This window comes from Equus asinus, chromosome 1 (assembly GCF_041296235.1).
Source record: "Equus asinus isolate D_3611 breed Donkey chromosome 1, EquAss-T2T_v2, whole genome shotgun sequence".
NCBI classification, from domain to species: Eukaryota; Metazoa; Chordata; class Mammalia; order Perissodactyla; family Equidae; genus Equus; species Equus asinus.
The window spans coordinates 193,199,781-193,215,028 of NC_091790.1; the positions used below are offsets into that span (position 1 = coordinate 193,199,781).

General features: G+C 43.9%; 1 protein-coding gene across 1 annotated transcript in view; it reads right to left on the reverse strand.

Annotated features, from left to right (window-relative positions):
- The window catches only part of KDM7A (lysine demethylase 7A), a 91,952-nt gene extending 87,082 nt beyond the window's left edge, over positions 1 to 4,870 (reverse strand). The window contains exon 1 of the mRNA XM_044775597.2: positions 4,548 to 4,870. Coding sequence (XP_044631532.1) covers positions 4,548 to 4,741 — 194 coding nt within the window. The 5' untranslated portion in view covers positions 4,742 to 4,870. The remainder of the gene's footprint in view (positions 1 to 4,547) is intronic.
- Positions 4,871 to 15,248: the final 10,378 nt, after the last annotated feature.

Below are 15,248 nucleotides of genomic sequence, written 5' to 3' on the forward strand. Positions count from 1 at the left end.
ACACTTATCCAGCAAGGTGACTATGAGAATTAAATGAATTAGAAAATCAGACGTTAATTAATACATCTAAAACAATCAGAACAGTATCTAGCACTTGCTATATAAAGCACTCAATAAGCGTCTGAGTGAGTTCCAGGCCTCCAGATTGAGTACCTGAGAAACTCCTACCCAACAGCATTATTCTAGATAAAATTCTTTTATTCTCATAAACTAAGCTTTTCATTCATTCAAGCTTCAGGAATAAAAATTAATATATGACGTGCAAATTACCAAAACTGACTCAAACTTTCAAAATCGTCTCTCGCCTAGATGACAACAGCCTTCTTACTGGTCTGCCTGTCACCTCTGCCTCCCTCCAGTCTATTCTCCAAGCAGCAGCCAGAGTGAATCTTTTAAAAGTTAAGTTAAAATGTTTACTCATCCACTCAAAATATATCATTTGCTCTGAGTAAAATCCAAAATATTCTTGCATTCAAATGTCTCCTTCTCAAGGTCTTCCATAATCACGTGATATGAAAGAAGCCCTATATTACCCCCAGCCCTCTCTCTTCCTCTAACTCAATTTTTCTTTTCTTCTGTCATATATATTTGTCTATCTATCTTCCCTAGCTAGAATATACCTTACAAGAGAGTAAGGATTTTGTTTTGTTCATTGCTATATTCCTAGCACCAAGAACAGCGCCAGGCCTACTGCAAAGCCTGGGCCAAAGCCAACATCATACTTAATGATAAACACAAGAGGCAATCCATCAAAGTCAGGAATAAGAAACAAAATAGCTACAAAATACTGTATATCAGATACCAAACTGGTAAATTTTTAATTTTTTAAACTTTTAAATGATTGAAGTACACGTCAAACATTAAAATGAAGTTTTAAAAAATCTTCAGGCACATACAACTCAGTGAACTTTTACATCCGTATATTCTCATGTAACCACCACCCAAGATCAAGATACAGAACCTCTGAACTTCAGGAGCGCTCTCGGGCCTGCTCTCAGTTAACACTCCCACGGAGGTAAGGACTAGTCTGACTTCTCTCACCCAATTGTGCCTGTACTTGAACTTCATATAAGTAGAATCAAACAGCATATGCTTTTGTGTCTGACTTCTTTTTTCAACTTTATATCCGCGAGATTCACTCATGCTGTTATATACAGTAGTGCATTCTTTTTTATTGCTGAGTAGCATTCCATTTTATGAATATACCACAATTTATCCAATCTACTGTTGATGACATTTAGGTTGTCCCAGTTTGGGGATAATATGAACAGTACTGCCATGAATAGTCTTCGGCACGTCTTTTGGTGGAAATATGCACTTATCAGCATTGGCAAAGTTTTTGTTTGTTTGGTTTGGTGGGTAGTTAATAGTACCTTACAATAGTGAGGATGCAGGGAACTAGAAGTGGGCGCTGCTTGTGAGAGTATAAATTGGAATAACATTTCTGGAGGACAATCAGGCAATGGGCACAAGAAGCCTAAAAATATCTGTGCCCTGTGACCAATAATTCTACTTAAAGGCAACTTATTATTTAGTACTTAACACGTGCCAGATCTTCTTCTAAGTGTTTTAAATGCATTAACTGATTTGATTTATTCTAAGGAAATAATTAGGGATGCTCACAATGGTTTGTCTAGAAGGATGTCAACCTTCTCGCTTACAAAAAAGGCTTAGGCAGACTGAGGGATGGGAATTCCTGAACGCCAAGGATGCAATCCAAGCTCAACAACCTCAAACCTGGAGGAAGCTGGTTCCATCCACTCTGCTGCCTGGCTGAAAAGCAGCAAGGGAGGGCCCTCCTTCTCTCTCAGGATAAATTAGGGCAAAAACATTTCAGATTTCCAGATGTCAGAAACTCCAGGCAGAGTAAACCCGAATTGATACCAAAATTCACTGATCCCTTGAGTTTAAAGAATTCTTCTACTTCAAGAAATAAAATTATCGAGAATTTATCCAGGTAAAGGCAATTCTCTGTACCACCCTCCTACAGCCTCTTCCTCCTCTGCAGATGCATCACCCCTGGAAACCAAAGGAATGCTAAGCTGGGGGATTAAAACTATACCTTAGTACTTTAGGGGCCAATTCTCACTTAAGCAAATGATATTCGCTTAATAATTAAATCACCCATTTCATGGTACAATAAACATTAGAGTAAATATTGATCACAGGCAAAAGATACAGGGCTCAAATGACCAATACTTCATTAAGAATTAAACTTGCTTATAAGATACTGCTTTTGCATGGCAGGGCATTATCAATAAATTTTCTAGCTTTTGACATCCGAGCTACATTAAATTCTCCAAGACTGTTGGTCAAAAAAACCCTGGGTTCAAAAACACATATTTCAGGGTCACTTCCACAGACAGGAAGCCACACAAATTTATGTGACAAAGCAGAGCATGCTTATTTTGGCCTCCCTTGCCCTCCTTCACTGACGCCCTCTTTATCTTCTCTTCAACTTCTCCTGTTCTCAAATTTATACTTAAATGTATTACAAAATTCTCCATAAACTACCTGCAGTTTTGCATGGTTATAGTGTTGTTACCTAAATTAAGACAAATAAAATTCTCGTCTAAAATTTACTAACCTATCAAATCTCTACACTGCACAACGGGACAAAACTCTTATGCAACTAAAATAGTTCTTTGAAAAAAATAAGTATTTACATAATCACCAGGGATTCTGGTTTTATTCTGTATGTAACCTAGATTTTTGGATAATCTCTACTCTGGTTACCTAGAGTATGTTAAAGGAACAGAGAATGCACACATAGAATTGGCAAGATTTGGTAGGTTCAAATGTCAGTTTTACATATAATCAAAACACACAAAAACATCGGTTTGTAGTAATAAAGAATAACTTTGGGTAATTTATTCTTAAATACATGTGGCAAGGTTGTAATACTTTTCCCCAAGAATAAACCAGACTAATAAAGATTATCTAATATATAAAATAAGAACACTGTCCTTCTTTTACAGTGACAGCTTTTCGGGGTTTTTTTTCTCTGTTGTTGCTGTCAAAATTCTGCAACTTAAAAATTAAGTAACATTAACTGCGCTTGAAAATTAAGTAAAACTAACTGTACCTGGCACTAAACACTGAAAAGAACGCTGTAATTTAAATGGTTTTCTCTCCCAGAGCCAGTAGAGGGAGACTAAGACATCTGGCCTGGTCGTGCAGTGTTTCTGTAAAATTGGGGAGGGGGAGCGGAGGCTGTATTTAAATGTCCTGCTGTCAATCAAAGGACACTTCCTACAATCACAGTCACCATATCTGCTATTACCCGCGAGCGTACTCTCGCCAAGATACAACACCAAACGGTCTCGGGAAACCTGCTTCACCTAAAGGTGACCGCAGGCTTTGCCACAACACCCAAATAAGGACTTTGGGAGCCCAACCCCAACTAGTTTCTTTGTTTAAATGCCTGCGAATCCCTCCCACGCCGGAGTCAAGAGGCTGTGGCGCCGCCCTTTATTAGCCTCACACTTTGATTACAAAACACACGAGTCGGCGGCCTGGCGGCGGAGGCGGCCCGAGCTCTCACAAACGTCAAACCCGAAACGCAGGCGGCGGCCGCGGCATAGGGCGACACTCGCCGCCCCCGCCGCCCGCCCCGAAGCGCCCACCGCCCGCGCGGTCCGCCCGCACCAGGCCCCCGGGCGCGACCCCCGGGCCGTCCGGCTGTCGCCGGCCCCTCGGGCGATGGGAATTTCACTCCGTAAAGTTTGAGCGGCGGCGCGGGGGCTACGCGGGGGTTTCGGGACGAGAGGCTGTCCCCTCGGGCCCCGCTGCCCACGCCGTCCGCTCCACCCGCCCGGACACGGGTGCCGGGGGGCGCGCGGGGAGCACGGTCCAAGCCGCCCTGCCGGCCCCGAACTTCCGACTGGCATCTTTCAAGTCCCCGATGCCTCATCTGTTGCTCTGTTTACTCCGCAGAGCCCGCCCGGCTGGCGCTGCCGCTGCCCCCGTCCCAGCGCCCCGCGGCCGGGGAAGTTTGATAAAGACCCGGGAAGGGGGCGCGACGGGGACCCGCGGGGGGAAGCGGAGGAGGGCCATGTCTGGGGACCCCGGGCTGGGGACAGCCGGTGGCCGCCCGGAAGGAAGGCGCGGCGGCCGGCCGGGCAGGGCGGCCGGGCAGCCGGCGACTCCGGCCGGGAGCTCCGGGCGGGGCGGTGGCCGGGCTGCGGGCGCGATGAGGGGCGGCGAACCGGGCCGGCGCTCCGCCTGCCGCCTCCGCCGGCGCCTGCCCCGGCCGCGTCTCCTCGCCCCGGTCTCCCCTGCCAACTTCTCGGCCGGCCCCCTTTGTTCCCGTTTGTTGTGGCGACTCTTCGCCCGGCCGGGCGATCCCACCAGCCCCCGTCAGCCCGCCCGGCGCCCGGCGAGCCCGGGGCCCCGCGCGCCCCGCTGCCCGGGCCGGGGGCTCGGCGCCGGGGCCCCTGGGCGCTCGGCGCGGCGCGGCGGCCGGGCGAAGGGGGGCGCGGGCGGCCGGCGCGGCGGCGGGGGCGGCCGGTGGCCGGCGGCGGCGGGGCTGCAGGGGGTTTATTTACCTGCCGTGGAACCAGTCCTTGCAGATATCGCACTCGATCATGAAGCGGTTCACGTCGTACGGCTGCCGGCACACACAGTACACCGGCGGGGGCGGCGGGGGCGCCGAGGCCCGGCCCGGAGCCGCCACCGACACGGCTGCCGCGGCGGCTCCAGCTGCTGCTCCCGCGGCCACCGCCGCCGCCGCTCCGGCCATCTTTAAAAAACACACACACGCTCGCTCGCGGCTCCGCTTGCCGACTGGAGCGAGCGCAGCCGCCAGCCAGCGCCGCCTCCTGCAGCAGCCGGAGCAGCAGCCGCGGCGCCGGCGCCTCAGTGCGCGCGCGCGAGGCCGCGGGCCGGGGCGGGGGCGGGGACGGGGGCGGCGGGCGGAGAGCGGCGGCGCGCGCACGACGCGCGGGGCCCCGGCCGGGCTCCTTCCGGCGCTCCGCGCGGGGCCGTGCGTCTCGCGCACGTCGTCCGACTGCCGGCGCGCGCCCTGCTCCCCTCGCGTCGGCCGGGCTGAGGGACCAGCTGAAGGGCACGCGGGCGGGGGAGGCGGAGGGAGGCAGAGGCCGTCTGAGGACAGGCGCGGCGGCGCGGCCCCGGGAGGAGCACGGCGGGCGCGTGCGAAGAGCCGGCTCGGGCGTTTCTGAGCGCGGCCGAGGCCGGGGAAGTTCCTGCGCAGTGAAAAGCCGCACACGCTGCGGCTGTGCTGCGGGGAGGGGACCCAGGAAGTTCGAGCCCGGCCAGGGCCGCCTCCCGCCGGGGGGAGAATCTTACATCAATTAGCAGCCGCCCCGCGCCCTCCTGGGTCCGCGCCGAGAGTAAACAGCACGCCGAGCGGGTTATGACCTGCTGAGATGCAGGGGTGTGCTGGGGAGTCATTCAAACTTAGGAAACGTCCCACCCGCATTTCCACCGACCGGTTGGGAAATGAGTGTTGATGCAGCCACTGTTAGGTGAAGAAGCTTGTTCCCAAGAGGAAGCCATTAATGTCTGTGAGCCAAGAGGGACCAGCTTTGAAATATGGTTGGTGGGGAAAGGACTGGACAGGACCCCGGCGTGTTTATAGCTAACATGACTTACATGCGAATGCTTTCGAGTCCCAAGTTTAGGAGATAGGGATAAAATTCTAAATGACGGTGACACCTCGGACAAGGGAGACTACAAAAACCGGATACTACGGTACTTGGCACACAATAGACCATTAATAAATATTTTTGAATGAAAAATGAGATAGTAAAAAGAGCTAACAAATATTGAATAGAGAAAAATTGCCTTGAAATCATAACTATGCGAATTGGAAGGGACGTTAAGGATTATTGAATTAGATATTTGTAGCTGAATTTCTCAGGCATTTCTGTCATTGGGAAAAGCCCCAGGCAGAGAATCGCTGATCTGTCCTAACGTCCTTTTATAATTGACAAAAGCGAGTGACTTGCCTGCAGTCTCACGGATCTGAGCTCGAGCTAAAGTTTAAGTTTCTTGATTCTGTATCCAGTGCTTTTTCTACCACACCACTGCTTGGCACATATTTTGCAGGAAAAGAAACACCTGGAAAACAGAGTTGACCATAAAGTGAGTTTGAAATGTATTTCTACTGGAGAAAAAAGAAAAGTTACTATAATTTTGGCGTATGTTTAGAGGCGTCGTGGATTGGTGGTGTGCAAGGAGGCCTATATTCAGACTCCGCTTTATAGAAGCCGTGGGACCTTCGGCAAGTCACTCCATATCTCTTGAACTAGATCCTTGAAGATCTGTTCAAAGAAAAATTATAGATAGTAATACCTTCCTTAACTAAAAATTTTCTTCCTCACGGAGATTTTATAACAAGCAAAAGAGAGAATGGATTTTTTAAAGTACCTTGTAAAGGATGTGTGTTGTTGGGAGCAGCACAGCCCTGTGTAAGGGAAGGGGAAACAGCCAAAGCTGTCACGTTGGAGTCAGGGTGAGGAGGGCATCTACACAAGGAAGTGGCCTGGTATGGGGTGTTCTCCCTGTGCTGGAGGGGCCACCTGGCCTTGGGATGTCAGCATGGGCGGAGTGAAGAGGGTGGACAAGCAGAGGAGGGAGCAGCAGCAGTGATGGGAGATCAGTTATGTACAAGAGAATTGATCTAATAAGTAAATATATTAAGGAAAATGGGAGCCAGATTTCTCACTGTTGAGGAAGAGATTTATAGATATGGAAAGAAAGCTGGCATGAACCTTTTGGTAGTGGACTGGTAATGGAAGTATGCGTCTCTTTCTGTAAATAGAAATAGATACAGGTGTAGAAGTACATGCATACTCCGTCCACTGAGAGGGTCTGGGAGTAGTGACGTGAAACAATGAGTTCATCTAGACCAGGTCTTGGCTTCTAAATAATATTCTTCTGTTCATTTTTCTTCTTGGCAAATGGCTCATTCCAGGACCGGAGAAGAGAAGTACAGAATGAGCCTAGAGCCTCTAGTTGTGCCAGAAAATAAAGACGTGCTCAAAGAATAATGGGGCATGTCAAAAGGACACAGGCCAACTTGTGTCCCACTGGCCAAATCTGGGAAAAATTGAGCTTCAAAATAAAAAATGATAATGTATTATAACCCATTGAACAGCATAGAAAACCATACAGAGATAAATAAACATAAAGTTTGAAAAGGATTGGAATATTTACATAGTTTCCAATTATTTCCCCACAAAATTCTTATTAATTACAAAGGGTATTAGAGTAACTTTACAGTGGAGAAGTCTGGCAGACACCATCTTAATCAAGTGATCAAGTGCCATCAGTAGTGGGAAAAATCGAAATCATGCACCACCTGATGGGATCCAATAAGGCAAATACTAGCATCACTTCTGTGTATTTCTGCCTAATCTACTTAGTTGAGTCTCCAGTTTGGAAATGCAGTTCGTTTTAAAGGTACATCAAGAAATCAGCAAGAATAAAAACACTTTAAGCATACAAATCTGTAAGGAAAGGTTAAAGAAATTGTAAACCTAAAGATTTGACCTTGAGAAGAAGGATGAAGGCTGGAACGCTGAACTTTGGCTGAATAATGCCAAAATTTTAGTGACGAGCTCCATGCGTGGCAATTAAGAGCATATGCTTGGGCTCCACCATCTCCTGTCTTTGTGACAACTTACTATTGGGTTTTTGTTTTCTCATTTTAATGGGGATGATAAGAGTATCTCCCTCGCAGGGTTGGCTGCATTAAATGAGATAAGAAAATGCTGGCCACAATTCTTAGTATATAATAACCCATATAGCTGTTAGCTATAATTATGAATTATTGTTTTACTTGTGTATTAATAATAATAGGACTGAAGAGCACCTAGAGAGTTAGGAGAGAAGACTAGGAGAATATTATCGCAAAAGAAAAGGGGGAGAGAATTTCAGAAAGAAAATATCTTGAAGAAAGACACCCAGCTCCATGGCGGCAGTAGTTGGCGGTGACTGTGGGACTCCCTCTGCCTTCCTTCTTTGCAGGTACTGTAGTACCTGCAGGAGATCTTTCTTAATTTTCATATCAAATCTAAGCTGTGCTTTTGTTTGTTTTTAACACTCCGCTTGTCCATGAAGCCTCACTTCTCTGAAAAGGAATGTTTGCTCCAACCTAAGAACTCTGCTTCCTGCAACTACCAATGCATGTCTCTTTCCATGACCATGTCTTCTATTCCTTCCTTAGTATTCACTCTCCTTCCTTTTTCTTCAAAACCCATCTTCCCAGTTCTCTGGCTGTACCATGTTCCTTTAGATACAGACAATTTAATTTGCCTATTACTTGTGTGTTACTCAGGTTTTCAGTCAGTGCCTATAATTTTGTTTTCCCCTAGGGAATGTTTACTTTCCTTCTTACAAATTCAGAAACTGAAGGAGCCTGTTTCCAAAGGCTATACATACTTGCAGGAAAGACATGAATAATTAGAATATATTTTAACAAAAGATGGGAAAATGGTAGAATATTTATTGGTAGGTCTGGACATCTCTTTAGTGATGAAAGTGATAGACCATTTGTCCTATGCAATGCTATTTGAGGATCCCGAAAGAAATTACCTATGCCAAGTTTTTTTTTTTTTTTTTGAGGAAGATTAGCTCTGAGCTAACATCTGCTGCTAATCCTCCTCTCTTTTCTGAGGAAGACTGGCCCTAAGTTAACATCCATGCCCATCTTCCACTACTTTATACGTGGGACGCCTGCCACAGCATGGCTTGCCTAGTGGTGCGTAGGTCTGCACCCAGGATCTGAACCGGCAAACCCTGGGCCACCAAAGCACAACGTATGGACTTAACTGCTGCACCACCAGATGGGCCCCACCAAGCAGTTTTCTTCATCAGCCTGCCAAGGTGCATAACATTCCACTTATAGAGGCATCCCTTAAAGGTAGGGGTAAGCAGGGTCCTCTATCCTTGGAAGGCTCCTGAACAAGTACAGATATGCCAGGTGTGAGGAGTATCCCGTTGATGATGATTTCTGTGGAACACTAACACCAGGAAATATTCTGGGGACTGAGCGGTTTCCATAGTTAAGTAAGTTTGGACAAAGCCACATACTATGCCTTCTACAGTAAAAAAACAAAAAAAGACCCTGGAACCTGTGTAATTTTGATTCACCATCTCCCAAAGTTATTTGATCTCTTAAGTTGTTGGGGTTTTCTTTTTTCATAATAGCCATTAATGTCCCACAGAACAAACATGCTTTGGAAATGCTCCATTGAACCTTTGACATACATTAAATGACAGCGATTTGCTCTCATATATACTACTTGACCCTCACAATAGCCTGTTCAACAGATTAACTAGAGCCTAAAGTTGTAATGAGAAGATGGAAATTTTAATTTTACAGAGCTGAAGGGGAAAGGAAACGTCTGGATGGAAAGCATCACCCAGGGAGGGTAGATTTTGAAGGGGGAGTGCATGGTTGGTGCTGGGAAGGAAAGCCAGGAGAGAAGGTAGGACCCCAACACACAGAATTCAGCAGCTTTGTCGACACTCAGCCTGATTTTCTTTGCTTCTGCCCCAGGAGCTAGCTGACAGCCCAAGGTTAAGATGTTATTAAAGGAAGACCGTCATCATGTTGAACATATTCAACCAAAATGCGAATCAAAGAATAAAACAGTGATGAGGAAGCAGTGTAAATGAAGGCAAAGCAGATGTGACATAAGCAAGGAAAATAAATTAAAAATGTAGCCTGACGTTACGTACTTCATCAAGGGATACAGTATAAAGTACACAGCATCACTTACGAAGTTTCTTGCTAAAAAATGTTTAACCTGAATGTGATTAAGCCTTTATACTTAACTTCCAGTTTACAGGAAATTCAGGAGATAGAGCAACAAGTTGCATGATACCACAGGGAATGAAGACCTATCCAAACTGTGAAAGATTCCGCAAGACAATTGGCTTAGTCTCTTTAAAAAGTTGTCCAAAAAAATTTAAAAAGGGACAGGAGAAGGGAAGAGCACTGTTCTAGATAAAAGTCTTAAGAAAATAACCAAATATAATTCATGAACTTGATCCTGATTCCAAAAATATCAGCTATAAATGACACTTTGGGGGATAATTGGGGACATTTTAAGATAACCTGGGTATTGATGATATTAAGGAAACATTAATTTCCTTTGGTGTGATGAAGTATTGTGGTTTGTAGAAGAATGTCCTTATTTTCAGGAGACACGTGCTAAGGTTTTAAAGATGAAGCATTATGTTGTCAGCACTTGCTTTGAAAGATTCAGCAAAAAAATAAAAAGAGGAAGAGAGAGATGGAGATTAATGAAGCAAATACCATCATAAATAATTGTTGAATCTACGTAATGGTGTGTCTATGAGAATTCATTGTACTAGTCTTTCAACTTTTCTGTATTCTTGAAATTTTTCCTAAGTTTTAAAATACAGCCCTTTTCTTGAGTCTGTTCAGTAGTATTATGTAGTTGATGATTTCCTTTTCTAATTATCTCTACAGTTTATTTTCTTGTTATAATACCTTCTAGAGTTACACTTGAATTCCAGAGATCAAAGTGCTATGGGACCGTTATTTTGTTGAAATTTACAACCCAAATGGGTTATGAAATAAGGAGGTAGAATTTGGTCCTTCCAAACAGGAATAGGGAGGGGCACTTTTTTAGACTATATATACAAACGTCCAGAAAGTTTCCTAAATGCTTCTACCACTCTGTCCCCAACCTCCATCCCTTATCTAATGAGAAAAGTTACTTATGGCCTAGTGCCACATGTGTGGACGGTGTGGAAGCAGAAAAAAGTTGAGAACCACTGTGTTAGACTATGTCTCCTTATCAAAAGCTCCACCTGTGTTTTAGTCCCACCATGAGAAAACTATCAGACAAATGCCAATAGAGGGGCATTCTACAAAGTACCTAACCAGCAGCTCAAAACTGACAAGGTCATGAAGAACAAGGAAAGTCCGAGAAACTGTCATAGTCAAGTGGAGCCTAAGGGGACCTGACAATTAAATCTAATGTGGGACCCTAGATGGGATCCTGGGAAAGAAAGAGGATCTTAAGTTAAAACTAAGGAACTCTGAATAAACTGTGGGCTTTAGTTAATGATGATGTATCAGTGTTGGTTTGTCAATTGTATCAGATGTATGAGACCAATGTAGGATGTTAACAATAGGGGAAAATTGCATATGGGAACTCTGTACTATTTTCTCAATTTTTCTGTAAATTTAAAACTGTTCTAAAAAATGAAGTCTATTTAAAATTTAAAATTAAACAAAAAGTTTTATCTTTCAGAGGCCTAGAGTTTAGAGCTATCCCATAATCATAAATGCTTTGAATTTACATATTACTTTGGTCTATCAAAACACTTTGTGTACCTTACCTAAAAACTCCACGTTTCAAATAGCAACCCAGTTGCTAAAACATAGTTACACAGGCACGAGCTCATGGTTTCCCGTTCTGAGTTCTGTGGTACTTTGATGCAGTTTAAGAAGATATACCTGGTAGGTGAGCAACATATTATTAATAATGATTAAGTCTGGAAAATTATGCATGTCTATGTCTGAGTGTATGTGTACCTGTTATTAGCCTGAGGGTTTGGCTAAGTTTAAAAGTAAAGTAACTTGTTCATCCATCTATTCATTCATTCATCATTACTGGGTGTCTATTATATGCATCTGGTAGTTGCCAAGAATATAGGGATAAAAGACACATTCCCTGTCCTCAGTGGGCTCTTACTGCAAAAGAGAGAAACAAGTAAATATAAAATTGTAACACATATGCCCAGTGTTGTGATGGAGAAAAACACGAAGAGCTGTGGCAGGCCGTAAGAGGGACATCTAACCAGACTGGGGTTGATCAGAGATGTTTAGTCCTAAAGGACAGACAAACATTGAAAGAAATTCCATGTCCTTCACTGTCCCTATTTAGGAAATATTAAAAATTTTACTTTCTAAGCAATATAAGGAAGTTTTACTCCCACCTCAAGTATAAAAAATATAATATATATATATATTAGGTTTGGCTTTTCAGGTTATAAGAAGCAAGTCAAATAATTAAGGTAGTACTTACTGGTAAATGAGGTTGGGTGTGTATCTTTATAGGGGACTGAATGAGAGGCAATGGCAACATCTCTTGACAAATTCTTTTTTTTTTTTTTCCTGCAGGGAAAGATTCGCCCTGAGTTAACATCTGTTGCCATCTTCCTCCTTTTGTACCCTGCTCCCCAAAGCCCCAGTGCATGGTTATATATCCTAGTTGTAAGTCATTCTAGTTCTTCTGTGAGCCGCTGCCACAGCATGCCTACTGACAGACAGGTGGTGTGGTTCCATGACCAGGAAGGGAACCCGGGCTGCCAAAGCAGTGAGCACTGAGCTTTAACCACCAGGCAATCAGAGCGGGCTCTCGGACAAATTCTTGATAAATTTTGTTTCCATTCTTATTTCAGGAGTGATTCAGCCTCATATCTGATTAATAGCAATCAGCAGTCGCTCATAATGATCAGTTAACAAATATTTTTAGAAATCTCTTTCAGGGGCTGGCCCATAGCCATGTAGTTAAAGTTTCACACGCTCCACTCTGGCAGCTCAGGTTCGCCGGTTCAGATCCCAAGCATGGACATACTTCACTCATCAGCCATGCTGTGGAGCCATCCCACATACAAAAAATAGAGGAAGATTGGCACAGATATTAGCTCAGGGCTAATCTTCCTCAAGCAAAAAAATAGAGGAAGATTGGCAGCAGATGTCAGCTCAGGATGAATCTTCCTCTCACACACACATACACATAAAATCTCTTTCAAATTCAACTCAAATGACAAGTAATTCATTTGTGACCTGAAAATTGCAGCATTAAATATATATGTAATAAGTTCAGATATTATTTATGGTCTTTAAATTCCTCATATATGTTTTATAAACCTTTTTGCCTATGAATAACCAACTTACAGCCTATAAAGTCTGTAGATTATTGAAATTGTGAGTCCTGCCTCTTAATTTTATTGCCTCACAGATTTATTACTTTATAGGTTCTAATTAAGAAATTGACATAAAACCAAAAGGAGTGTGAAGTTTTAGTTTTGTTTTCTACTTGTGCCAAAGCTGTAAAATACCACTGAAAATATTTCTTCATAGTACAGGAGATAGAGTTTAGAATTCCCAGCTATCTTCTGCTTAAGTACTTAAAAATAATTAAGTAATTATTAAATAGTAATAAATAGTACTTAAATAGTAATTAATGTATACTCAGCCTTAACATTCAGGGCCAGTTATGGAAAAGAAGTTTACATTCCTATATGTTTGAGAAAGAATAGCTTTAAAGATGCTTTTAACAAAAACACTAAAAAGAATTACTTTGGCGTGTAATAAAAATAAGTTGGCTTAATAAGATTTTACAGAGTCTGTTTCATGTAAGGCACTATGCTGGACGCCATGGGGAAAATGAAAGAAATGTAAAAAATCGTTCCTCCTTTTAAGAAACTTTCAATTTACAGGAGTAAAAACAGTGAGCAAAGGGTTAATCATGAAGTACCAGGAGCCCTGAAAAGCCCAGATTTTCAGAGGACTTGAAGAAAGGGACGTTCAGTCAAGAACAAATACAGAATTGCAGCACAGACATATAAAAGGTATGAGGAAGATTAAAGACCTTAACATAAGCTGGGCCTTGCCAAAATAAGTGAAGAACAACTAAAAGGACCCTTTAATCTATATTTAGAGTGAGAAAAAGAACAAGGAAGGTGAAGGCATGACGCTTGAGGCAGATGGTGTAATATTGACAGATGATAAAGCAAAATTGCTCAAGATCTATTTCGTTTTCATCTCTCTTATCAGAACATGTCTCTGAGCTAGAAAATACTCTCTGCCAAAAAAAGATGGTACATGGGACTAAGTATTGATTTGACCCACTGATTTGTAGCAGGATAAGGAGGACTAGAAAGGTTCTCTATTTGAAACTAGACTTAGCTTTCTGAGTGGGCCAAAGGGGAGTATCAAAGGATGGGAGAGGCGGAGGCACATGGTGCTAGAGAGACAGACTCATGTGCAGATGCATGAAGGGTCACTTTGTCCAAAGGAAACAGTAAAACCAGATGACAATGCAAGAATAGCTCTTGGTGGTGGGAGCAGAGACAAGGTAGTAGAGAATAGAGAATAGAGCTAGTCTTTATGTGCAGGAAATATCCTAGATGCTTCATATACTTCATTTAATCCCTTCAACAATCTTAATAAGAGTGTTATTATGATCCTCGGAACTTTCTAGTTCAGAAAGTAAGACTTAACTTGCCTAAAGTTATACAGCTAGCAGGAGGAGCAGGTAAGATTAGACCCCAGGTCCATATGACTTCACAGTCTCTCTCCTCTATATGCTGAAGATGGCCAAATAATGTGAAATCCAAGGGATAATAAGCTCAAGAATCAGAGGCGCCCACTGGCATCAAGGAAGTCTGTGAGAGTCTACGAGGGCCCCTGTCATGGGACTGGAGTTTAGGGACAGGGTGACTTCTCTGGGCAAGGAGACTGGCAAGAACAAAGTTAAGTACTAGGTTTACATTGTCTTGGATATATCAAAAGAATGACCTAATCACAGGGACTAGGACAGAAGGTTGAGACTCAGAAGAACAATTCAAGGAAGGATGACTTGATCCTGAGCTGCTTAAGTACTTCCTGCTAAAATTCATGCCACATGGGAGAAGGGTAAAACCCAGCTGAGCTGAAAGCCTGGAGGAGCCTGTCAGAAGGGAGAGGGGGACAGAAGGCTAAAGGAGGAAGGGCTCCAGGGATTAAAAAATACTGAAAACTGGGGGCCGGCCCAGTGGCGGAGTAGTTAAATTTGCACGCTCCACTTCAGTGGCCCAGGGTTCCCCCAGTTTGGATCCTGGGCACAGACATGGCACCGCTCATCAGGCCATGCTGAGGCGGCATCCCACATGCCACAACCAGAAGGACCTACAACTAGAATATACAACTATGTACTGGGGGGTCTTGGGGAGAAGAAGAAGAAAAGAAGACTGGCAACAGATGTTAGCTCAGGTGCCAATCTTTAGGAAAAAAATACTGAAACTGATAGACTCCTTGAAATGGTCTTCTTAACGTTAGGAAAAAGACTGATGAGAGTGTGACAGATATACTGGCACATTTGGGAAAAAATTAATCAATAAGCACTTAGAAAAACAAGTTTTAAAAAGTAGGTTGATTTTAACTTTAGGACAAACTAAAGTTGCAGGAGGAAGGAAATAATCAGAGTCTACTATGGGGCTCTGTAGTGAATCCTATTTAAACTGTGACTACTGGT